This window comes from Canis aureus, chromosome 6, assembly GCF_053574225.1.
Source record: "Canis aureus isolate CA01 chromosome 6, VMU_Caureus_v.1.0, whole genome shotgun sequence".
Taxonomy (NCBI): Eukaryota; Metazoa; Chordata; class Mammalia; order Carnivora; family Canidae; genus Canis; species Canis aureus.
Window position 1 is genome coordinate 67,704,655 of NC_135616.1, and position 22,124 is coordinate 67,726,778.

The 22,124-nt window shown below is 42.3% G+C and overlaps 1 protein-coding gene across 1 annotated transcript; it reads left to right on the top strand.

The window, feature by feature from the left end:
* The first annotated feature begins 203 nt into the window (after positions 1–203).
* On the top strand, positions 204–12,324 carry LOC144316307 (torsin-1A-interacting protein 2-like). Its single transcript, XM_077902098.1, has 4 exons — positions 204–401; positions 2,635–3,153; positions 5,435–5,536; positions 8,603–12,324. Exons 1-4 carry the CDS (start codon positions 377–379, stop codon positions 9,361–9,363), a joined length of 1,407 nt encoding a protein of 468 aa, XP_077758224.1. The 5' UTR covers positions 204–376; the 3' UTR covers positions 9,364–12,324.
* Positions 12,325–22,124: the final 9,800 nt, after the last annotated feature.

Consider the following 22,124-nt stretch of genomic DNA (forward strand, 5'->3'; position numbering starts at 1 on the left):
GTATTAGATTATGGCATCCATGCAAGATTAATAATCTGAAGGCTTTTTTCTATTTGTAGTCAAGGATTTGAAGATCCTCACCAAAGCCAGAAAACATTTCTTTTTCACTAGAAAAGTTTCAAACAGGAACTATTACTCAAACTAAATAGATTGAGTAAATGAACCTGAAATTGGCATTTCTTCCATGAATGAATTAAAAAATCATTTAATTTTTTTTTCATTTTATTTTAGTCACTGTATATATGCCTTATTTCCTGGGTCCGCGGGAAGCATGAGTCTGTTGGGACTTGGGACAAGAAGAAAACAAGACCTCTTCACAAGAAAAACCAGACACTAACAAAAAGTACCCCAAAGTCTGAAGAGCTAGACCACAAACATGGCTGACAGGGATCCTGCAGAGGGTAAGACTAGTCTGTACAGCACGGATTTTTCCATATTTGTGCTGTAGGAATCTAGAGCTGTGCTAAGAGAAGACCTCAAATGACAGAAGCTTGAAGTTTGGAAGTAAAAAAGAAGCTAGCTTAATTGATTAGTTTGTTATGATTATTCTTACTCTTTTGTATTTACTGAAGTCCACCATTATGTGAGATTCGAATTGTAAGGAAGATTAATGTTTTAGAGACTCCAGTAGTATTAATACCTGTAGTATTGAAAAAATATATGCATCTTAGGGACCAATTTTTAGAGCTATATTTTTAAAAATCAAAAAAACTAATGTGCCATCTATTTAGAGATCTTTGAATTATAGGGAAAAATGAAATTTAAATTTTTCTTTTTTTTTTTAAAGTATTTATTCATAAGAGACACAGAAAGAGAGGCATAGACACAGGCAGAGGGAGAAGCAGGCCCCATGCAGGGAGCCTGATGTGGGACTCGATCCCAAGTCTCCAGGATCATGCCGTGAGCTGACGGTGGTGCTAAACCACTGAGCCACCTGGGCTGCCCCTGAAATTTAAATTTTTCATCTTGTGTATATATGTAGGAGATAGATATAAAATAGGCAGAATAGGAAGTATATATTTCAGAAGAGGGCATATTTACTTAAACCTTATATTTAAGGATATTTTAAAATATATAGGAGAGCACTATAATGAATTCCCACGTACTCAACATCTAATTCCTTTTTTTTAGAGTTTTTATTTAAATTCTAGTTCATTAAAATACAATGTAATACTAGTTTCAAGTGTACAGTATAGTGACTTCATAACATAGGTTATAATTGAAAGTTAGATTTAATGCCTTGGATTTGCATTTAAATATCCCAGGCAGGCAAGAAAGCATTAAATCATTTTCTTGTTAGATACTTTAGTTTACATCTCTTAAAGATAGATATTTTTTTAAAGTAACCAAATAGCATCACACCTGAAAAAATATTAATACTGTTTTTTTAATATTATATTTAATCAGAATGCACATTTTTCCACTTGTCTCAAATCTTTTTTGTCCTCCCTAATGTTTTTTTCCTCCACAGTTAGGGTTTTGCTTGTTTTTTTCTTTATAGTGGGCCACTCACTCACTGCATTTGATTGATCTTTTAGGTTGCTCTCTTTTAAAGCTTTATTACAGAAAATGTCAAACATTCATGATAGTATAGAAGGAAATGAAATGAATCTCATGTACCCATAAAATGGCTTCATCTGCTGTCAACATATTGTTTCATCCATAGTCTCCCTTCTTTCACCCATAATCTTGAATTGAAGAAAATTCCAGACATGTAATTTAGCCATAAATATGTGATACTTGTCTCTAAAAGGATGTTTTAAAAAATTATCCCAATATATTGTACTTAAAAGATGAACAGTAATTCCGTAGTATATATCTGGCATTCAAATTCTCTGATTATCTCATAAATATTTCAACAATTTGTTCAACATTAGATCTAAACAGTGTGGTCACACATTGAATTTTGTTGATATATTTGATGTCTTTAAGTTTCTCTTAATACGTTGGAACGTATTCTCTTTTTTTTTTTCTTTTCATTGCCATTAGTTTTTATTTTTTGCTGTTATTAAGGAACCAAAGTCTCTTGTCCCTTTGAATTTCTCACATTCTAGGTTTTACCAATTATATGTCTGAGGCATGATTTAATGTATTCCTCTATATAGTTCATGGAAACTGATAGCTCTAGAATCTTGATCAGATTGACCAGTTGTTTGGCAAGAATACTTCATAGGTGGTATAATGTACTTCCCATTGCATTGAATTGGGAGGTTAATAATGTCTGGTTTTTCCCTCTTTCTGTGATGTTACAATTGATCAGTTCAACAGTTTTATCAATCTGATTGATTCATTATAAAATTTCTCACCAGCTTTTTTATAGCAGTTTTAGTTGCTGTTGACAATTACTGCCTAGATTCATTATTTTATTAGGGAAGAGGATATATTTAATACAATCAAAAATTGGTTCTGTCATTTGAAGTAGTTGTAAATTAGTATTATTTGTTAAATTTATTAACACATAAATTTGTCTTAATCAGCTTTACTGAAAACCAAGAGAAATAATGTTTAAGAAGAGTGCCTTATAAACCATAAAAATCTATACACATATTACTTATTATTAATCAGGGATCTTGTTAAAATACAAAAAGAATTGGGATTTTTTTCAATAAAAATTATTAATTTTTATCTCAATAGTCTCTCAAAAGGATTTGAAAAATGACCCGCCAATAAGTTCTCAGGCACAGGAGATCACAGTCCCAGCAACTACCACCAAAGAAGCTCATACCCCTGACCTTGCCTCTGATCTTAACAAAGTTCACCAAGAGGTAGAAACAGTAGGTCCAGGAAGTACAGACACAGATGATCAATCAGAAAGTCCAGATGAAACAAATTATGAGAACTATCCAAAGGATAAAACAGAACATGAGAACAACCAGAGTTTTCAGGATGAAGAAGAAGAACATCAACTCTCTTCGGAAAGTCCAAATGAAAAACCCTTGGATCTAGAACCCACCTGTTCTCCAAATGACAAGGTAGGAAGAGAAGATGCACTCTTCTGGAGCAGCTCTGCAGCCCTGCCTGAGGAAGTGAACAGCGGACCTGGAGTGTCACAGGAGCCACCTGCCATAGACCCTCAGGGTACCCAGAGCCCTGCTTATTCCCCTGCAGCACCGGAGAGCCAGAGTACAGTGAGGAGGCGACTGCTGGCACCAGGTGAGAGAGCCCATTGGACTTCTGTTTTGTATTGCTCTATTACAAGCATAGGTCAGGGTCCTTCTTTTCAGAGAATTTCTCTTCATAGGATCAAGGCCTTTGGGCCTTGCCCAAGGTCACTTAAAGAGATATGACTCAGCTGAGATTAGAGTGAGGTTTTTCATCTGCTAGACTAGCACATTACACCACTTAGGTAGCTTCCAACACATTATTTTTTTCCAACACATTTTTAAACAATATTTGGATTTACTTATTGTTTGTAGTAATGTACAATTTTAAAAAGGAGGAGGTGCATGACTTTTTAAAACTTCACTTCTGGCTTTTTCTTTGTTTGGAGCATATTTTTACTTAACATTTTAAAAATATTTTTTCCTTTTGAAAACTAAATGCCACATAAATCTAGAGATGGGTATATTTAAAAACCAGCATCAGTGGTCCAGTGCCCTTAACTCAGTCATATTTTATAGGACTTTAAGCGAATCAGTTAATTTCTCTTTACATGATTTTCCCCACTTGTCTATTAAGGTGAATAAGCATCCTATCTTCCCTTATGAAGATAATAGTTATAGTGGTTAAGTCCTTAACTGGAACTCAAAAGAGACATGGATTCTAGTTGTGGCCCTACCACTTGCTAACTTGGGTGACCTTAGGCAAGTGTCTTAACTTCTGTTACTTCAGTTTCCTATTTATAGAATGAAAAAGTTGGATAAGAGATAACTAGCTGGTCTCTCCGAACTCTGTCTATAATTGCATGTATGGGTTTGTATTTTATAAGTACTTGGAAGAACTCATTCTAAATGCCTATTTGCCAAGTGCAAAGGGATATAAAATCTAACACTTTCTGTCCATCAGGGTCTTGACTAAGGGCTGGAAGTTCCTGTTTTGCTATAAATCAGTGACTGATCTCAAATATATGTTTCATTCACTAATCATTAGAATAGTCTAACTTCATTGAAAGCAATGACTATGTCTCTGTCATTCATTGTGTTTCTGTGGCACCTGGCATAGAGAAGCAATTTTATGAATAGTTGTTATATAAATGAATGAATGTGATTTGTATGGACTATTCTATCATATTTTTACCAGTATGCAGATTCACTAAATAGAGGAAGAAAATACAGTTTTAAAAGTGCAAGCTGTGGGCAGTAACTTAATGGAATGCTGATCTAGCAGATGAGAAACCTTGTTCTAATCTCAGTTTAGCCACATCTCTTTATGTGACCTTGGGCAAAGCCCTTAATGACCCTGGACCTTTTGCCAATGATAGGTAAGGTGGAGCCACAGTGGGTGATATTAAAGATCCTTTCATATTCTGTGATATGATAGTTTAAATTCCTATTTTTGAGGGGTGTGATATGACTAAATACACAATCTTTTATAGATGGAGATGATCTTCTTTATGTTAATAGCGTATACCATTTTGAGTTATTTTTCCAGTAAGCACACACCTTGACTATAGAGTGACTTAGAGTACCCTCCTTTTCACTCACACATTTTTTAAGATTGATGTCTCACCCTACCTACATTTTTATGTAGTTCATAAGTTTTCTTAACTTGGTATTCCTTGCTTTTTATACTTCCTTCACTAAGAGGTTCAAACTTGCTTTTGTAAGCTGTTTTGTAACTGTACAGTAATCTCTCTTATCTCTAAACTGAGAGTCTCTGCTATTTGTATACTTGGGGTCTTGAGGAGTCACATAACTTGAACCCTGGAATTAGAGTGTCTTTGCCTTATGATGTTGAGTCTAGCGTACAGCTAATTCTTCTTTTTTTTTTTTTAAAAAAACACTTTATTATGTGTGCTTTATTTTTTAAATAGCTTTCATTTATTTATTTGAAGTAAGCTCTATGCCAAGTATAGGGCTTGAACTCATGACCCTGAGTTCAAGAGTTGCATGCTCTACTGACTGAGCCAGCCAGGTACCCCTAGCTAACACTTCTTTAGTCCCTTTTTAATTTTGTACATTGTCAAGACACATTGTAGATAGGTTTGGCTGCAATATTAGGATGCTTGTTGCTTTGTCCTTGATGTAAGGGCCAGTGGGAAATAGTGAATGTAGCAACAGTAATCTTACATGAATTTCACTACTTCATTTTATTCTTCTAGGTAGAATAAAAGTAATAGCCTTAAGGAAAAGACAGGAAAAAAGTTAGCTTTGTATAAGAAGATTTTTACAAAGTATAGAAATCCTCTCAGTCTAGTAAGTCTTTGGTAAGAGGTTTAAAGTATATGATACCCCATTAGTGTATTGTCTAAAAATAATGTTCCTTTGCCTCCCAGAGGCTGAAAGTCATCAGCAAGAAACACAAGAATTGGAAGAAAACAAAGAGAATGCACTGGATACCGTAAGAAAGATGAATACAAAGAAGTTTTTGAGTTATGGTGAGAACAAAATTGGTCTTATTTTATAATGTTGATTTACATTCAGAAATCCTCAGAGAAAGCACCTAGAAAACTAGCAGATTTAAGCAGTTTTAACATTGTTTTGTATTGTATGGTTTTAATTCCAGTAGAGTTAATACACCGTGTTATATTAGTTTCAGCTGTGCAATATAGTGATTCAGCAATTCCATACATCACCCTGTGCTCATCACAAGTGCACTCCTTAATCCCCGTCACCTGTTTCAACCAGCTTCCTGCCCCCTCCCTTCTGGTACCATCAATTTGTTCTCTGTAATTAAGAGTCTATGATGATCTTGGTTTGTCTCTTTTTTCTCTCTTCCTCATTTGTCTTGTTTCTTAAATTCCACGTATGACTGAAATCATATATTGTCTTTCTCTGACTGACTTAGTATTATATTCTTTAGCTCCATCCGTGTTTCAAATGGCAAGATTTCATATTTTTTTGGTTAATATTCCAGTGTATGTTTGTGTGTGTGTGTGTGTACCACATTTTCTTTATGCATTCATCTACTGATGGACACTTGGGCTGCTTCTATAATTTCGCTGTTGTAAATAATGTTGCAGTAAACATAGGGTTGCGTATATCTTTCTTAGTGTTTTTGTATTTTTTGTGTAAATACCCGGTAGCACAATTACTGGATGGTAGGGTAGTTCTATTTTTAACTTTTTGAGGAACTTCCATTATTGTTTTTCACAGTGGCTGCAACAGTTTGCATTCCCACCAATGGTGCAGGAAGGTTCTCCTTTCTTCACATGCTACCAGCACGTATTGTTTCTTGTGTTATTGATTTAGCCATTGTGATAGGTGGGAGGTGGTAGATAGCCTATTTGTAGTTTGGTTTGCATTTCTCTGATGAGGATGGTGTTGAGCAAGTGTCTGTTGGCCAGCCAAATGTCTTCTTTGACATGAACAGAAGTCATTTCTTCTGCCCATTGTTTAATTTATTTGTTTTTTGGATATTGATTTGTGTAAGGTCTTTATAAATTTTTGATACAAACCCTTTATCAGATATGTCCTTTGCATATATCTTCTCCCATTCAGTAGATTGCCTTTTAGTTTTGTTGATTGTTTCCTTTGCTGTGGCGAAGCTTTTTATTTTGATGTAATCCCAATAGTTTATTTTTGCTTTTATTTCCCTTGCTTCAGGAGACCTATCTAGAAAAATGTTGTTCTAGTCGATGTCAGAGGCCTTACTACCTGTGTTGTTTTCTAGGATTTTATGGCTTTATGGTTTTAGGTCTCACATTTAGGTCTTTAATTCTTCTTTTTTTTTTTTTTTAAGATTTTATTATTTATTTATTCATGAGAGAGAGAAAGAAAGAGGCAGAGACATAGGCAGAGGGAGAAGCAGGCTCCATGCAGGGAGCCCAACGTGAGACTCGATCCCGGGTCTCCAGGATCACGCCCTGGGCTGAAGGCACCACTGAACCACTGAGCCACCCAGGCTGCCCAGTCTTTAATCCATTTTGAATGTGTTTTTATGTATGGTAAGAAAGTGATCTAGTTTCATTCTTTTGCATGTAGCTGTCCAGTTTTCCCAGCCATTTGTTGAAGAGACTTTTTCCCAGTGAATTTTTGTTTCTTGCTTTTTCAAAGACTAATTGGCCATATAGTCATGGGTTTATTTCTGGGTTTTCTTTTGTGTTCCATTGATCTGTGTGTCTGTTTTTGTGCCAGTATGATACTGGTTGATTACTACCACTTAGTAATATACCTGGAAGTCTGGAATTATAATACCTCTAGCTTTGCTTTGCTTTTTCAAAATTGCTTTGGCAATTAAGGGTCTTTTGTGGTTCCATATATATTTTAGGATGATTTGTTCTAGTTCTGTAAAAAATAGTGTTGATATTTTGTTAGGGGTTGCATTAAATCTGTAGAATACTTTGGGTAGTGTAGCCATTTTTATGATATTTGTTCTTCCAGTCCGTGAGCATGGAATGTCTTTCCATTTCTTTGTGTCATCTTCAGTTTCTTGCATCAGTGTTCTTTAGTTTTCAGAGTATAGATCTTTCACTGCTTTGGTTAGGTTTATTCCAAAGTATCTTCTTATTTTTGGTGTGTCAATGGGATTGTTTTCTTGATTTCTGTTTCTGCTGCTTATTAGTATACACAAATACAACAGATTTCTGCACATTGATTTTGTATCCAGCAACTTTACTGAATTCAATCATGAGTTCTGGTAGTTTTTGGTAGTATCTTTAGGGTTTTCTGTATAGAGTATTGTTTCTTCTGCAAATAGTGAAAGTTTTACTTCTTACCAATTTGGAAGCCTTTTATTTTTCTTTTTTGTCTAATTACTGCGACTTTTTTTAAATGTATTTTTTTTTTAATTTTTATTTATTTATGATAGTCACACAGAGAGAGAGAGAGAGGCAGAGACACAGGCAGAGGGAGAAGCAGGCTCCATGCACCGGGAGCCCGACATGGGATTCGATCCCGGGTCTCCAGGATCACGCCCTGGGCCAAAGGCAGGCGCCAAACCGCTGCGCCACCCAGGGATCCCTAAATGTATTTTTTTAAACGTTTGGTAATAAGTAATAGTAAAAGAGAGCAATAGAGTTTTAAGGATTTTCCTTTAGGGGTCTGGCAGATATTTTGCCATCCTTAACAAAAATGGGAATTCCCAGAGGAGGAAGGGCTCTCCATAAATAAGAAACTAAAACTGCTTTTTAATTACAGAGTATTAACTTCTCAAATGGCATTTTTTACATTTTGACCCTTTCAGAAAAATGGCCCGTTGTAGGTATTAGGTACTTTGAGAAGGTGAAAGACTATTGCAATAGTTTATTTCTAAATCACATTATTAGTTACAGCAACAAATACATAAACTTAGTTTTTACCTTTTAACAAAAATACTGTAACTTCAAATAATTAAGACAATAGAGAAGAAGTATTTCTGGTGGACCTTAATTAATATCTCAAACTTTAAAGGATATAGACAAACTCACCACAACTAGTAAAATCTAACTTGTTTTAAGTTTTCCCCAGGTTTATTTTCTGATCTGTGTTCTAATTTTGTGTTTTATTTTCCCATTCTCTGACAGGCTCCATCTTTTTTGGCTTCCTGGTTATGACACTTTTTTTGCTAAGTTGTGTTAATAGCTTCTATTCCTCTCCAGCCCAGCAAGTGCCCAAAAATCCAGCTTTGGAGGCCTTTTTGGTTCAGTTCAGCCAATTGAAGGATAAATTTCCAGGCCAGAGTTCCTTCTTATGGCAGAGAGGACGTAAATTTCTTCAGAAGCACCTCAATGCTTCAAACCCTACTGAGCCAGCCACCATCATATTTACAGCAGCTCAAGAGGGAAGAGAGACCCTGAAGTGCCTGAGCCACCTCGTGGCAGATGCCTACACCTCCTTCCAGAAAGTCTCTGCCATTCAAATTGATGGGACTGGAAGAACCTTGCAGGACAGTGACACAGTCAAGCACCTGGTTGATGTGGAGCTGAGCTCGGGATTTGAGAATGGCCAGAAGGCTGCCGTGGTACACCACTTTGAATCCCTTCCTGCAGGTTCTACCTTGATCTTCTATAAGTATTGTGACCATGAGAATGCTGCCTTCAAAGATGTGGCCCTAGTCCTGACTGTTCTCCTAGATGAAAAAACATTAGAAGCAAGTGTTGGCCCCAGGGAAACTGAAGAAAAAGTTAGAGATTTACTCTGGGCCAGGTTTACCAATTCTGACACTCCTCGCTCCTTCAACCACATGGACTCTGACAAATTGAGCGGGCTCTGGAGCCGCATTTCACACCTGGTGCTGCCCGTCCAGCCTGTGAAGAGCATAGAAGAACAGGGGTGCCTTTTATAAGTTAAGAACAGAATTGGTTTTTGAAGGCATGGAGTTATTGAAAAGTCAGTTTAAAAACCTGTTTCTGTGGAAGGAGGTTGATGAAAAGCCTGGAAAGCACAAATGAGCTTATTTTAGAGGAAAAAAAAATCATTTTTTTTTACCTTTTGTAAAATCTTTCTAAGCTTGACAAAACTTGACTTTTTTTTTCCTGGCCTTTCAAGTAAATCAGGTTTAAAATATGCATAAAAATATAATTGAGGCTCTTTTTTTTAAATTTAAATCTAAAAATATAGCAACAGAATCATTGCATGGGAGATAAAATCTCAGAATGACTACGGTGATTTTTGTTTCAGAGTCTAAGGAGCCTTTTGGCTAGTGTTTGGACTTGGACTAGAGTAATTACAATTTAATGAAGCAATGGTAATTTAAAAAATGTTTTTTCTATCACATTAAGTATTTTTAAACTGATTTTAATAACCTAGTCATGGGATTATATCTTATACTAATTTGCATTTTTAACAGTATGAAAAGAAACGTGAATTCAAATACTTAGCTATATGTAAGGCACTGTGCTTTTATTCCGTTAATGGGCTGAGGTGTAAAAGCAACTATCCTCAAGAAATGTTCTTAAAAATTGGAAACAAGGAGGAAATTATTTATAATCATTGGAAATGAAGCAATTCCAATGGACCATATCTTTACTTCAGCTTTCTCGAATGCTTTAGAGCAGTGGTTTCTAAGCTGTGTCTACTGACAACCCTCCCCTTTTCATCAGAGCAGTTCTGCTTTTGACTGCTCTATATAGTGGGAGTCTCCATAAGATTTAATTGGAGCAAAGAGTTCTCCTGATAATGAAATTTGAGAATCATTGATTAAGTGAAAAAAGTCTTAGAAGATAGGAATAAGGGGAGGAAAATAATATATTAAAACTTATGAGTTGGAAGATGAAATAATAGGTTTATTATACAGACATGCTATTTATAAAAGATAAAGACATAAAGATGAACAGCAGAATGTATAAACTGGTATTTGCTGAGTATATTTCTGATGCTTTTGTTAATTTCTGTTAATCATCATTTCTGTCTCCCCTGAATGGAATTTTATAATTGTCTCGGATGAGAGTTTGAGTGCCATTTAAGCAGAACAGATTTTAATAACTAATTGAATAGTAAATTTTATCTGGGTACAGTAGCATAACTTCACCATGCTATCTACTTGTTACACAGTGATGGAACATATAAATGCAGCTCATTTGTAGACTAGATAGTTGAAAACACCAGTAGGTTAACAATTAAAGAAATCCAAGAGACACTATACTTCCTAAAAGGAAGCAGACATAGTGAATAGATTCTAAGAGGTTTTAATGACCAATAGTAAATGTTGGACCATGTTCTGTGATTATGAGAAAGATTGAGAAGTGTTGATGGAGACAGTAGTTGTTAATTTGCATTGCAGCTCTGAAGGCAGAACTCTAGTAAAATCGTATAAAGGGTCTGTTCCATGACGTGGAACCATCACCATGATCTTGGAATATCTCAACTAGGTTTTGGCTTCTCTGCTGCTGTGAGAGAATATGTATGTATATTGTGTATGTGTGTGTGTGTGTGTGTGTGTGTGTGTGTGTCTTTCCCGTGTTTCTAAAAAGCTTTTCATGTTTTAATCATGTGACTTCTTTAAAGCAAAGAAGTTTTGGAAAACTTTCCAAACAAGTTTGGAAACATTGGGAAGATACAGGATCTTTACTGATACCTAAAAAGAGATTATAAAGACATGGGGGAAGAATCTATTGGAAAATATCTTCACAGGAAAGACACATACATCTGTTCTATCCAAGGCCTTAAGTGGTGGTCAGTTGAGTGTAGGGCATACCTAAAAGAACTGTTTTCGTTTGTGACTTTGTGAAGGAATCTTTCAAATAGATTTGAGTAAAGACCTGCCTGAACAAAAGGACAAAGCATAGTAATATAATATCAGTATCAATCCAATACAGAATCAGAGGAAATTGAAGAAAAATGTATATACCGTATTTGAATTTTTTCCTGTATTTCTAGATCTCAGGTGCCAGCTAACATTCTGTCACACAAAACCAATGGTGCCTTGTAGACTTGTTCTGTTGGCCTGCTGACCTGTGCTACCTCAGATCTATGAAGAACCAGTATGAAATGTGCATCCCCAATCTACCAGTGTTTCAGATCACAGATGAGAAAAACATTTTTGTTTTTTCATTCAGTTGAATATGATTTTTCATCATTTCCTTTCAATATAATTTAGAAAAAGATTATAAACTGGCACTTTTTCTTTTAATGTTTAGCCTTTGTTAAAAAAAAAACACTTTTCCTTTCATGTATAAGTGCAATCAGCTGAAACTGTTGTCAGTTTTCTATCCACTATTTCAAAACTTATATTAAAAAGAAGCAGTTTATTAGTTTTGGGTCTATTCATGAATAAAATGATTATTTTTAAAGCATAAAACTTTATATTTTTTAAATGTACAAATAATTAAAATGTATTATCTAATGTATGCTTAACATTAATTTCTATTCAGTTATTTCTTTTTTTTTTTTTTTCAAGTTTCCAGATTTTCTTTTGCGTATCTGGGATTTCATCTTTCATTACTTTTGCAGTTTTGGTTTTTTTTTTTTAGAATAGTGACTCATGGGCATAGAATATCATACATGATACCATACATAACTGTGTAATTATTATCACAGAAAAATTGTAATTACATTCTGCTTTAATATAAGTTGCATCCTGAGTGATATCAGAGTTCCAGAAGAAACTGGTGTAGAATCAGACACTGGTGTAGAATCAGTCCAGACACTGGACTTTGGAGTTTTTTTTCTCCTGTGAGGTAATTTTAAGTTTCTCAGTTAGTTTTGAAGAGTTGGCAGAGAAATTTCAGGGGATTCCTATGGCTAAAAGAATTAATGCTGTTGTTTCTTTTTGTATCTTTTAAATCAATAAAATAGCTTAAATGTATTTTGTTTGAAAGCCTCCAAGCTTTATGGTTGGGCTCAGCAGGCCTGTGACCTATCATCCTCCAGCTAATGACCTGGTTGAAAGTGCTAGCTGCTGCAATGTTTTTGACCCTTTCACAGTTTTTAATTGTTTGAGTTACACTTTTATCCATTAAAGACAGTAAGCATAATGAGAACTGATGTTAAAATATAACAAGCAGAGTATGTGAAAGTGATAATAATACAGCAAGGTGATCTTCACTGGGACTATATTTGCATGTACCTGACCAAAATTTTTATGTAGCTTATGTAGATGTCTAACGTTTCAAAAACTAATGTTAAATAGAAAACATATCCCATTAGAGTTATCATTTAATGAGAATAAAACAACCACACATAGTTTATTTGTAGAGAAGTATTTAGAAATAGCAAGATGAAGAAACCGTTTTTAAATATCTTCTATCATTTCTTTTGTCACAATCACCAATAAGTAAATCACTTCGTAGCCCTGATTGCCAGAAAAGTCTGCTATCCCATCATGCCACCAGCCAAAATAGGGACTGACTGGCACCCATTAGAAGCTGCTGCCACAGAAAAATTCCCAGGGATGGGCTCTTTCCACAATGAGTTTCTGCAACTGCTGGGAGATTGGTATGAGTTCTACAGGCCTGGAGAGCCTGTAAAACACATCACTTGATGACGGCGTGGGTGCAGGCTATGTGTGCATAGATCATATAAGGGTAGCCAGAGACCTGGAACAAGACAAGTGTCTAAAGAGTTTGCATCACAGGAGCAGGCCCTTGGGGCATCTGCCAAATCCCAAACTTTAACTTGCGCAAATGTATACATTCCCATGAAGACCAAGCTAGAGGAATTTGTGGTGTCTTGCCATGGCAGGGCCAGGCTAGCTGGCCAGGATATCTTACAGTAAGAGACACCTAGGAGGCTTCTTTGGTGGGAAAGCTTGGGGTTCCATTGAGGAGCTGGTCCAAATAGGGACTGTCCTCAGTTTGAAGGTACTGCCTCAAGAGTTTTGGAGGGTAGGCTCCCTTTACCTTGGAGGCCATTAAAGTGGTTGAGGTCCAGACAGAGCACCAAGGCCTTGAGGGCATCAACATCCCAGGGCCTGAGGGGGTGCTTGCTGACTGGGACTGCCCGCCCATGTGCCAACTGCAATTTAGCCAGGGACCTAGGACAGGGTAAGGGTCCTTAGAGGCCACATGACAGGAGCAGGCTACTAGGGATACATCTGCCTAATTCAAAACTTAACCTGCACAAAGGCATCTATTTGCCCTTAAGGCAGAGCTGGATATATTGGGATTTTGTTGCCGGGGCAAGGCCTGCAGAGGTGGCCTGGCAATATATTCACCTGAGGGGCTTGGTTGCTATAGAAGTCGGGGACCACATGGGGCCCGCACTTCAACACGAGGATTGACTGTTGCCAGATTTGAACAGCAGCCTCAGTGATTTTCATGGGTGGGCTCCTGCCATAGTAGGCTTTCCAGGTGGTTGAGGACCAGCCTGAGCTCTACAGGCCTGCAGGACCATGGCTGCCAGAGGTCAGCTGACAGGGTGTGTAGGATACATACATGGGTCATGCAAGTCATTGTAGACAGGGTCATGGAACAGGCCACGTGTAGGGAGAAGCCAGATTTCACAAATGCACCATGGGGCTTATGGCATTTGCCTTACTTCAAGCCCTAACCTTGACAAATATGCATATTCCCCCTGGAGGCAAAACTGAAAAGAACCTGAACCATCTTGCCAGGACAGGCCCAGGCAGGCCAGCTGGGATATCCTCCACTTAAGAGATGCCTGGGACCCTAGATGCCTGATAAGCCCTGGATCTCGCCAAGCAGGCAGTCAAAATGAGGACTTAATGTTACCAGTTTAAAGGTGGTGGTGGGGGATGGGCCCAAACTCCACAAGCTTAGGAGCTCTAGCTGCTGGAACTTGCCAACAGTGTGTACTGTATGAGCTGTGCAGGTCAAGGAGGCCATGCAACTTGTAACTGGCAAGTGTAGAAAAGGCCAGGTCTACAATGCAGGCTCTTGGGGCCTCATGGCATCTGCCTAATTGTAAGTCCTAACCTATGCAAATGCACATTTTGCCCTGAAGGGAAAGCTGGAGGAATTAGTACTGCCTTAATAAGGCAGGCCTGATGGCTGGCCTAGGTATCCCCCTTAAGAGATACATGCGAGCCTGGATTGCTGGAGAAACCTGAAACCACATCAGGCAGCCAGAAATGGGGACTTTCTCCAGTTTGAAGCAACAACCTAAGGAGGATTTTAGGGGGTGGGGTCCCTCCACCATGGAGGCAATATAGATGGTCAGAGACCAACCAGTGCTCCACTGGGCAGGAGGGCCTCTACTGCCCCAGGCAGGCTATAGGGATGTGAACTGTGCATGCAAGGGCCAGGCACAGTGCCGAGTGATGGTTGCTCAGAGTGGGTTGTTGAGAGCTACAAGGCCTCTCCCTAATTCTAAGCCTTAACCTACAGTAACATACATATTGTCCCGAGGGCAAAGCTAGAGGAACCTGGACTGCCTTGCCAAGGTGGGATGAGCAAACTGGCTGGGATAGCCTTCACTGAGAGGCACCTGGGATCTTGGATTCCTGGAGAAACCCAAGATACCATTAGGCATCCAGTCCAAATGGGGACTGTTGCCAGTTTAAAGCTGTCCCCTCAGGTTTCTAGGGGCGCTCCCTCTGCTCTGGAGGCCATGCAGATGGTTGGGAAGGACTGCTGATAGGGTCTGCACTGATTAGGGCAGCCAAGAACCTGGAATTGGGCAATGTCAGGAGAACCATATCTCAAGAGGGATCTCTTGGGGATCCATGGCATCTAACTGATCTCTATATGAATGTGCATATTCCTGCTGAAGGCAAAGCTAGAAGAGTGTAGATCGCCTTGCCAGGGCCAGATTTCAAGGCCTGGCCAGGGTATCTTCCAATAAGAGACATCTGAGAGCCTTGATTACAGCAGAGGCCCAGGACCCCAACAGCCAGCCAGTCCACGAGGGGACTGTCACACATTTTAGCTGATGCCTCAGCGATTTTCAGGTGGGATCCCTCCACTCTTGAGGCTATGCAGGTGGCTAGGGATGGGCCTGAACTCCACAGTCCTGTGGCCAATTGGGTGTATACTCTACACATGCAGATCATACAGATCAGAGAATCCAGGGACCAGGACTGAGCAACGTCAGGAGAATCTAGGGTCCAGAGCAGGCTCTTGGGGGTCCATGGCATCTTCCTGCTTCCAAGCTCTAACAGATACAAATGGGCATATTTTCCTTGAAGTTAAAACTGCAGGAATCTGGGCTGCCTTACCAGGATTGGTCCTGGCTGACTCACTGGGGGTCTCCTTCACTAAGAGCCATCTGGAGCCTGTAGAGCTGTAAAAGCCAGGGACTCCAGCACGTAGCCAGTGTGAAGGAAGACAGACGTTGCCAGTGTAAAGCTGCCTCCTCACAAAGATTTTTGAAGAGTAGTCTCCCTCCAACCAGAATGTTACATACTAGGCTGGGGACCAGTCTGAGCTCCACGGACCAGGAAGGGCTCCCACTTGCTCAAGACTGCCCCTGTGTGCGCCACACAGGTCAGGGATGCGCTGGCCCTTGACAGGACGTTGGGAGAAGCCTGGTAACAAGAGGGGGCTGTTGGGAATATTGCAAGCCTCAACTCACAAATTCACATATTACCCCTGAGGGCAGAGCTTAAGGAATCTGGGCTGCCTTTCCAGGGTTTGGCAGCACAGGATGGCCTGGGTGCCCTTCCTAAGGGACACCTGTGAACCTTGATGACTGCTCAGCCCAGTCCCCAAAAGGCATAATAGAGTCTAATAGATAAGTGCTCACTGTTGCCAGTGTAATGCTCCAACTTGGAGAGGTTTTGGGTGGGCTCCTTACCCCCTAGAGGGAATGCTGTTGGTTGGGGCCTGGCCAAAGCTCCACAGGCCTGGAGCGTTAAGGCTGCCAAAGGCCAGCAGACAGTATGCACATGCACACGCGCGGATGCAAGGGTCTTGTAGCCAACAAGACCTGGCAGTGTGAGGAGAATTCAGGTATTAAGAGCAGGCTCTTGAGCTACAAGAGCTCTTGAGCTACAAGTTACAAGGCAACTGCCGGATTCCAAGCCCTAACCCATGCAAATGTGCTTATTCCCACTGAATGCCTAACTGGAGTCATCTGTAGTGTCTTGCCAGAGTTGGATCAGCAGTTGGCCAGGGTAGCCTCCAATAAGAGATACCTGGGAGCCCTGATTCTGCAGAAGCCCGGGAACCCAGTGGACAGTAAGTCCACGTGGGCACTGACTTGCTCGTTTCAGCAGCTACCCCGGAGCCACGTCCTGAACGGGCAGGTGCGCTCCCTCCATCCTTGAGGCTATGCAGGTAGTTGGGGATGGGCTCTAGCTCCACAGGCCTGGAAGGCCCCAGCTGCCCAAGGGTGGCCAACATGATATGAACTATGCATGCATAGGATGAGTAGATCATCATTGTCAGGGACCTGGAACAGGGCAAGAGTCAGGAGAGGCTGGGTCATGAGAAAGGGCCCTTAGGGGTTTAGAACTTCGGCCTCATTGCAAGGCTTGCCTACCATTGTGGAATATGGCCCCTCGCCCTCCCATCCCCCAAACCTGGAGTCACAGCTGGAGGTTTTTCAACTTACTTCTGAGGAAAAGGCTGGCCAGGTGGGACAGGGTATCCATCGATTAGGAGTCACCTGGGAGTCCTGGTTCCCTATGAAGCCAGGGACTGCATCAAGCAGGAAAACTGCATGTGAGTATTATCCATTTTTTTGGCTGCTGCCATGCCAGAGCAGTTTTTGTGAGGTGGGCTGCTTTCATGCAGGCAGGTGATTGAGGCCTAGCTGGAGTGCACAGGCTTGCAGGGCTGGGTTGCCTAGGCCAGCTTACAGGTGTGTGTACTGTACATATGCTGAAGATGCAGATCAGGGTAGCCAAGGATCTGAATAAGGCAAGATCACTCTTGGGGTGGCAGGGCAATTGCTTGATGCCCAGCCCTAACCTACCAACCTAACTGGATCCTTCTGAGCTGCCCAGCTGGGGTAACCTCCCATAAGAGACACTTGGGAGCCCTGGTTGCTGCAGAAGCCAGAGACCCCAGCAGACAGTAAGGCTACATGACACTGATTATCATCCATTTCAGGGGCTGCCACCGTGATGCAGGGGGTAGGTGGGGGGGGGGGGGGTCTATCCATCCCTGTGGCTACACACTTGGTTGGGGATGGGCCCTGCTCCACAGGTGTGGAAAGCCCCGCTTGCCTGAGAGTGGCTAGCGGATTTGAACTGTGCATGCATGGGACACACAGGTCAGGGTTCCCAAAGCCCTGGAATAGGGTGAATGCTGGGAGAGGCTTGGTCATAGGACCAGGTTATTGGAAGTACCTGGTATCTGCCTGATTCCAAGTCTCACTCTACACCAGCGTGTATATTCCCTCTGGAGGCAGAGCTGGAAGGATCTGAACTGCTGGCCTAAGCGGCAGGGCGGGAGTGCTAAGGCACCTTGCAATCTGAGCATCCTGGGAACCCTACTTGCTGTTGGGGCCTCACTTCATCAGCCAGCCGGTCTAAGTAGGTGTTGATTACGGCTGCTTTAAATCTGCCACCTTGCAAAGATTTTCGGGTGGTGGGCTTTCTGCGCCCCGAGGCCAGTCAGTTGGGTGAGGTTCTGGAGAGGCCCATTGCGAGATATCAGACTGCATATGAGTAAACCTCGAAGGTCAGAGAGCCAGGAGTCTGGAACAGTGAAATGTTGGGAGAGGTCTGGACAGGCATTGCTGTGGGGGGGTAGCTGGCATCTTCCTAATTCTTTTTTTTTTTTTTTTAAGATTGTATTTATTTATGAGGGGGAGAGAGAGAGAGAGAGAGAGGGAGGGAGGGAGAAGCAGGCTCCATGCAGGGAGCCTGATGTGGGACTCGATCCCAGGTCTCCAGGATCACACCCCGGGCTGAAGGCAGCGCTAAACCGCTGAGCCACGGGCTGCCCTATCTTCCTAATTCTAATCAATCACCTACACAAATGGGTACATTCCCCTGAAAGCAGAGGTGGGCTCGTCTGGGCTGCCTTGCCAGGGCTGGATCTGGTGGGCTGGCTGGGGTATCCACCAATAAGAGACACCTGGGAGCCTGACTGCCACTGCAGCCTGGTCCCTATCAGGTAGCCAGTCCTCCAGGGGCCTGCCTGTAGCCCATTTCAGGGGAGCCCCGGTCTGGTGTTGAGAGGGGTGGTCTACTTCCACCCTTGAGGCAATGCAGATGGTTGTGCTGGAGCCCCAGCTGGCCAGTGGCGGGTGAGGGGACATACAAGTCACGCTTGCCAGGGACCTAGAGCAGAGCAAGCACTGGGGGAGGCTGAGGTCTAGGAGAGGCTTATGCAGGTCCAGAATGTGGGCCTAGTCACAAGGCTCACCTACCATTGTGGACTATTCCTCCAAAGGCAGAGCTGGAGGTTTTACAACTCCCTTTTGAAGGAGGAGCTGGGCGGGCAGGACAAAGCATCTCTTGATTGGGAGATGGCTGGGAGTCCTGGTTCCTTGTGAAGCCTGGGACCCCATCAGGCAGCAAGTCCATATGGAGATTTACTGTCTTCCATTTGCAGCTATTTGCTAGGAGAAATTTTCCAAAGATAAGCTACTTCCCACCACAGGCCAAGCAGGTGGTTGGGGCCTGGTGGTGCTTTCATAAGCTGGGAGCGCTGGGTCAGCCCAAGGCCAACTTAGCAGGTGTATAACGTACATGTGTGGGCTGTCTCCACAGTGGAGTTAGTGGCCTGGAACAGGGCAGTGTTGGGTGAGGCCAGGTCAGAGGAGGAGGCTGTTGAGGAGAGAAGGCATTGGCCTGACGCACAAGGTGGGATATTTCCCTTGAAGGCAGAGCTAGAGATTTCCCAACAGAGCCATGCAGGGCCTAGACTGTCAGGCAATTGTATTTTCCATGTGGGGACCCCTGAGAATCCCGGGTTTTAGAGGACCCTGGAACCCCATCAGGCATCAAGTCCACAGGGGGACTGACTGTTGCCCTTTTGCAGCCATGGGCTCGCTCAGAGTGGTTGCCTTAAGGTGGGCTTCCTCCACCCTGGAGTCTATTCAGATGGCGGGCATCCTGCCTGAGCTCCAGAGGCCAGAGGGCCTTGGCCGCCAGAGAAATGCTGACAGGGTATGGACTGTACATGACAGGGTGTGGGCAATGCAGCCTGTGACCTGGGACAGAGCAATGTTGGGGGAGGCCGGGTCACAAGAGCGGGTATTGGGAGTACAGGGCATCTTATTAATTCCAAGGCTTAACCTACACAAATGTGTGCATATTCCCCTGAGGCAGTGCTGGAGGAATCTGGACTGTCCTGACAGGGTGAGGGGACAGGACGGCTGGGGTACTCTCTGATAAGGGACACCTGGAAACTTTGATTGCTGGAAAACCCTGGGACTCCATCAAGTGGTTAGTTCATATGGGGACTGACTGTCACCAGTTTAAAGCTGTTGCCTCAAAAATATTTCAGGGGGTGGGCTCCCTATAACTTGAGGCTGACCAGGTCACTGGAGTCCAGGTGTAGTGCCACAGGGCCAGAGGGCCGCCTGTGTCCCAAGGCTGGATGACACAGGTGGACTATGCATACACAGTTGCACAGGTCAGGAGAGCCAGGGATCTAGAACAGGGCATTGTCAGGCAAGGCAGATTCACAGGATGGGGCTTTGGGGACCCTGGCCAAATACCAAGTCTTCATCTACACAAATGTGCCATACCGCAGTGAAGGCAGAGTCGGGGAGTCTGGCCTGCCTGGTCAACACTGCATTCTGAGGGCTGGTAGGGGACTGTCCTTCAGTAAGAGACACCTATAACCTTGATTGCAGCAGAAGCCCAGGACCCCTGTGAAGCAGCCAGGCCACATGGGACCTGACTGCCACTACTTGAAAGCTGTTGCCTTAGAAAGATTTCAGATTTCATTTCCACTGAAATTCCTCTGCCATAGAGGCTCTGCAGAGGGTTCAAGACTGCCCGAGTTCCATAGGCTTGAGGGCCTTGGCTGCCCAAACCTGGTTAATGGGATGCGTATTGCTCATATGTAGGCTATGCAGGTGAGGGAAGGCAGGATTTTGGAACTGAGGACGTGTGAGGAAAGTCTAGGACTCAAAGTGGGCTTTTGGTCGCCTGCGACATCTGCTTAATTCCAAACCCTAACCCGTGCAAATGCTCATATCTTTTTCTGAAGGCGGAGCTGGACGTATCTGGACCACATGGCCAGGGTGGAGCCTCATGGGCTCTTTAGTCTTCAGCAAAAGATACCTGGGAGTCTAGGGGCATCTGGGTAGCTCAGCTGGTTGAGTGTCTGACTCTTGATCTTGGCTCAGGTTATGTTCTCAGGGTCGTGGAGTCGAGCTCCATGCTCACAGAGGAGTCTGCTTCAGATTTTCTCTCTCTTTGCCCCTGCCTGCTCTCTTGCTCTCTATCTAATAAACAAAATTTTTTAAAAAATAAAGGACACCTGGACATCTTGATTATTGGTAAGCCTGGGACCCCATCAGTCAGCCAGTCCAGACAGGGACTGCCACCAGTTTAAAGGTGCCACCTCAGAAAGATTTTTGGGGGGTGTGCTCTCTTATCCTGGAGGTTATGCCCAGGGTTGGGGACCGTCCAAGCTCCACAGGCTTGGAGGAACTGACTGCCCTTGGCCAGCAGAGGAAGCACATTCAGTACATGAATGGACCTCGCAGATCACAGTAGCAGAAGCCTATTATAGGAAAAGTGCTGAGTGAAGTCAAACCACTGAAGCAGTTGGTGGCACCGGGCATCTGGGTAATTCCGGGCCCCAAATACACATGCACATATTCCTCCTGAAGACTTTTTTCTTTGGGAAGGCAAATGAATGCTCAGACTGAGTCTGCCTTCGTCAACAATGTGTTTAACACGATACAGTGGATTTATGAATTTCACAAGCATATAGGATGTCTTTTAATAAACCATAAAGACATAATCCAAACCAATGGTACATTAATCATACGATCATTCCAGGAAAGGGGAGTGGAAAGGAATAGAGTCCCACTTTAACTGAGGTGTGCCTTTATATGAGTTGGCATTGGGGGAAGCCAGCTTGGCCAACTGGGAACTGACTTCCAGCTGCCAGTGCAAAAGTAGAAGTCCTGCATTGATAGAGCATGGGCCACGGTGCTAGAGAAGAGGGCTGCTGGTGTTGATGGGAAAGAGAATCTTCCAGGAGCCGCAACATGGCTTTTACCACTGCTGGTAAAAGAGCCGCCTTTATTGCTGCAGGATCTAAGTGCCCCATGGTTTTCAGGTTGTTATTTCAGGTCAGCAAATTGTAGCCTTGCTCATACCAAACACTGTCGATCATCTTCACAAACTCCGTATTTGCAGTCTTAGTGTCCCCTCATCACTGTGACATCTTCATCTGTTTTTGACAAACTCCAGCAGAGCCACTCAGCAGCTGAGCAGCAGCTCTTATCCATGTGGACAGAGGAGATGATGACATCCTGACACACCTTACTTCGTTTTCGTATGATTGATACAAAATGAACAAACCTTTTAGAATTTAAAAAAAAAAAAAGAAAGAAAGAAAAGAAAAGAGGGGATCCCTGGGTGGCGCAGCGGTTTGGCGCCTGCCTTTGGCCCAGGGCGCGATCCTGGAGACCCAGGATCGAGTCCCACGTCAGGCTCCCGGTGCATGGAGCCTGCTTCTCCCTCTGCCTGTGTCTCTGCCTCTCTCTCTCTCTCACTGTGTGCCTATCATAAAAAAAAAAAAAAAAAGAAAAGAAAAGAGTTTTGTTGGAGTCCAAGTTAAGACAGCT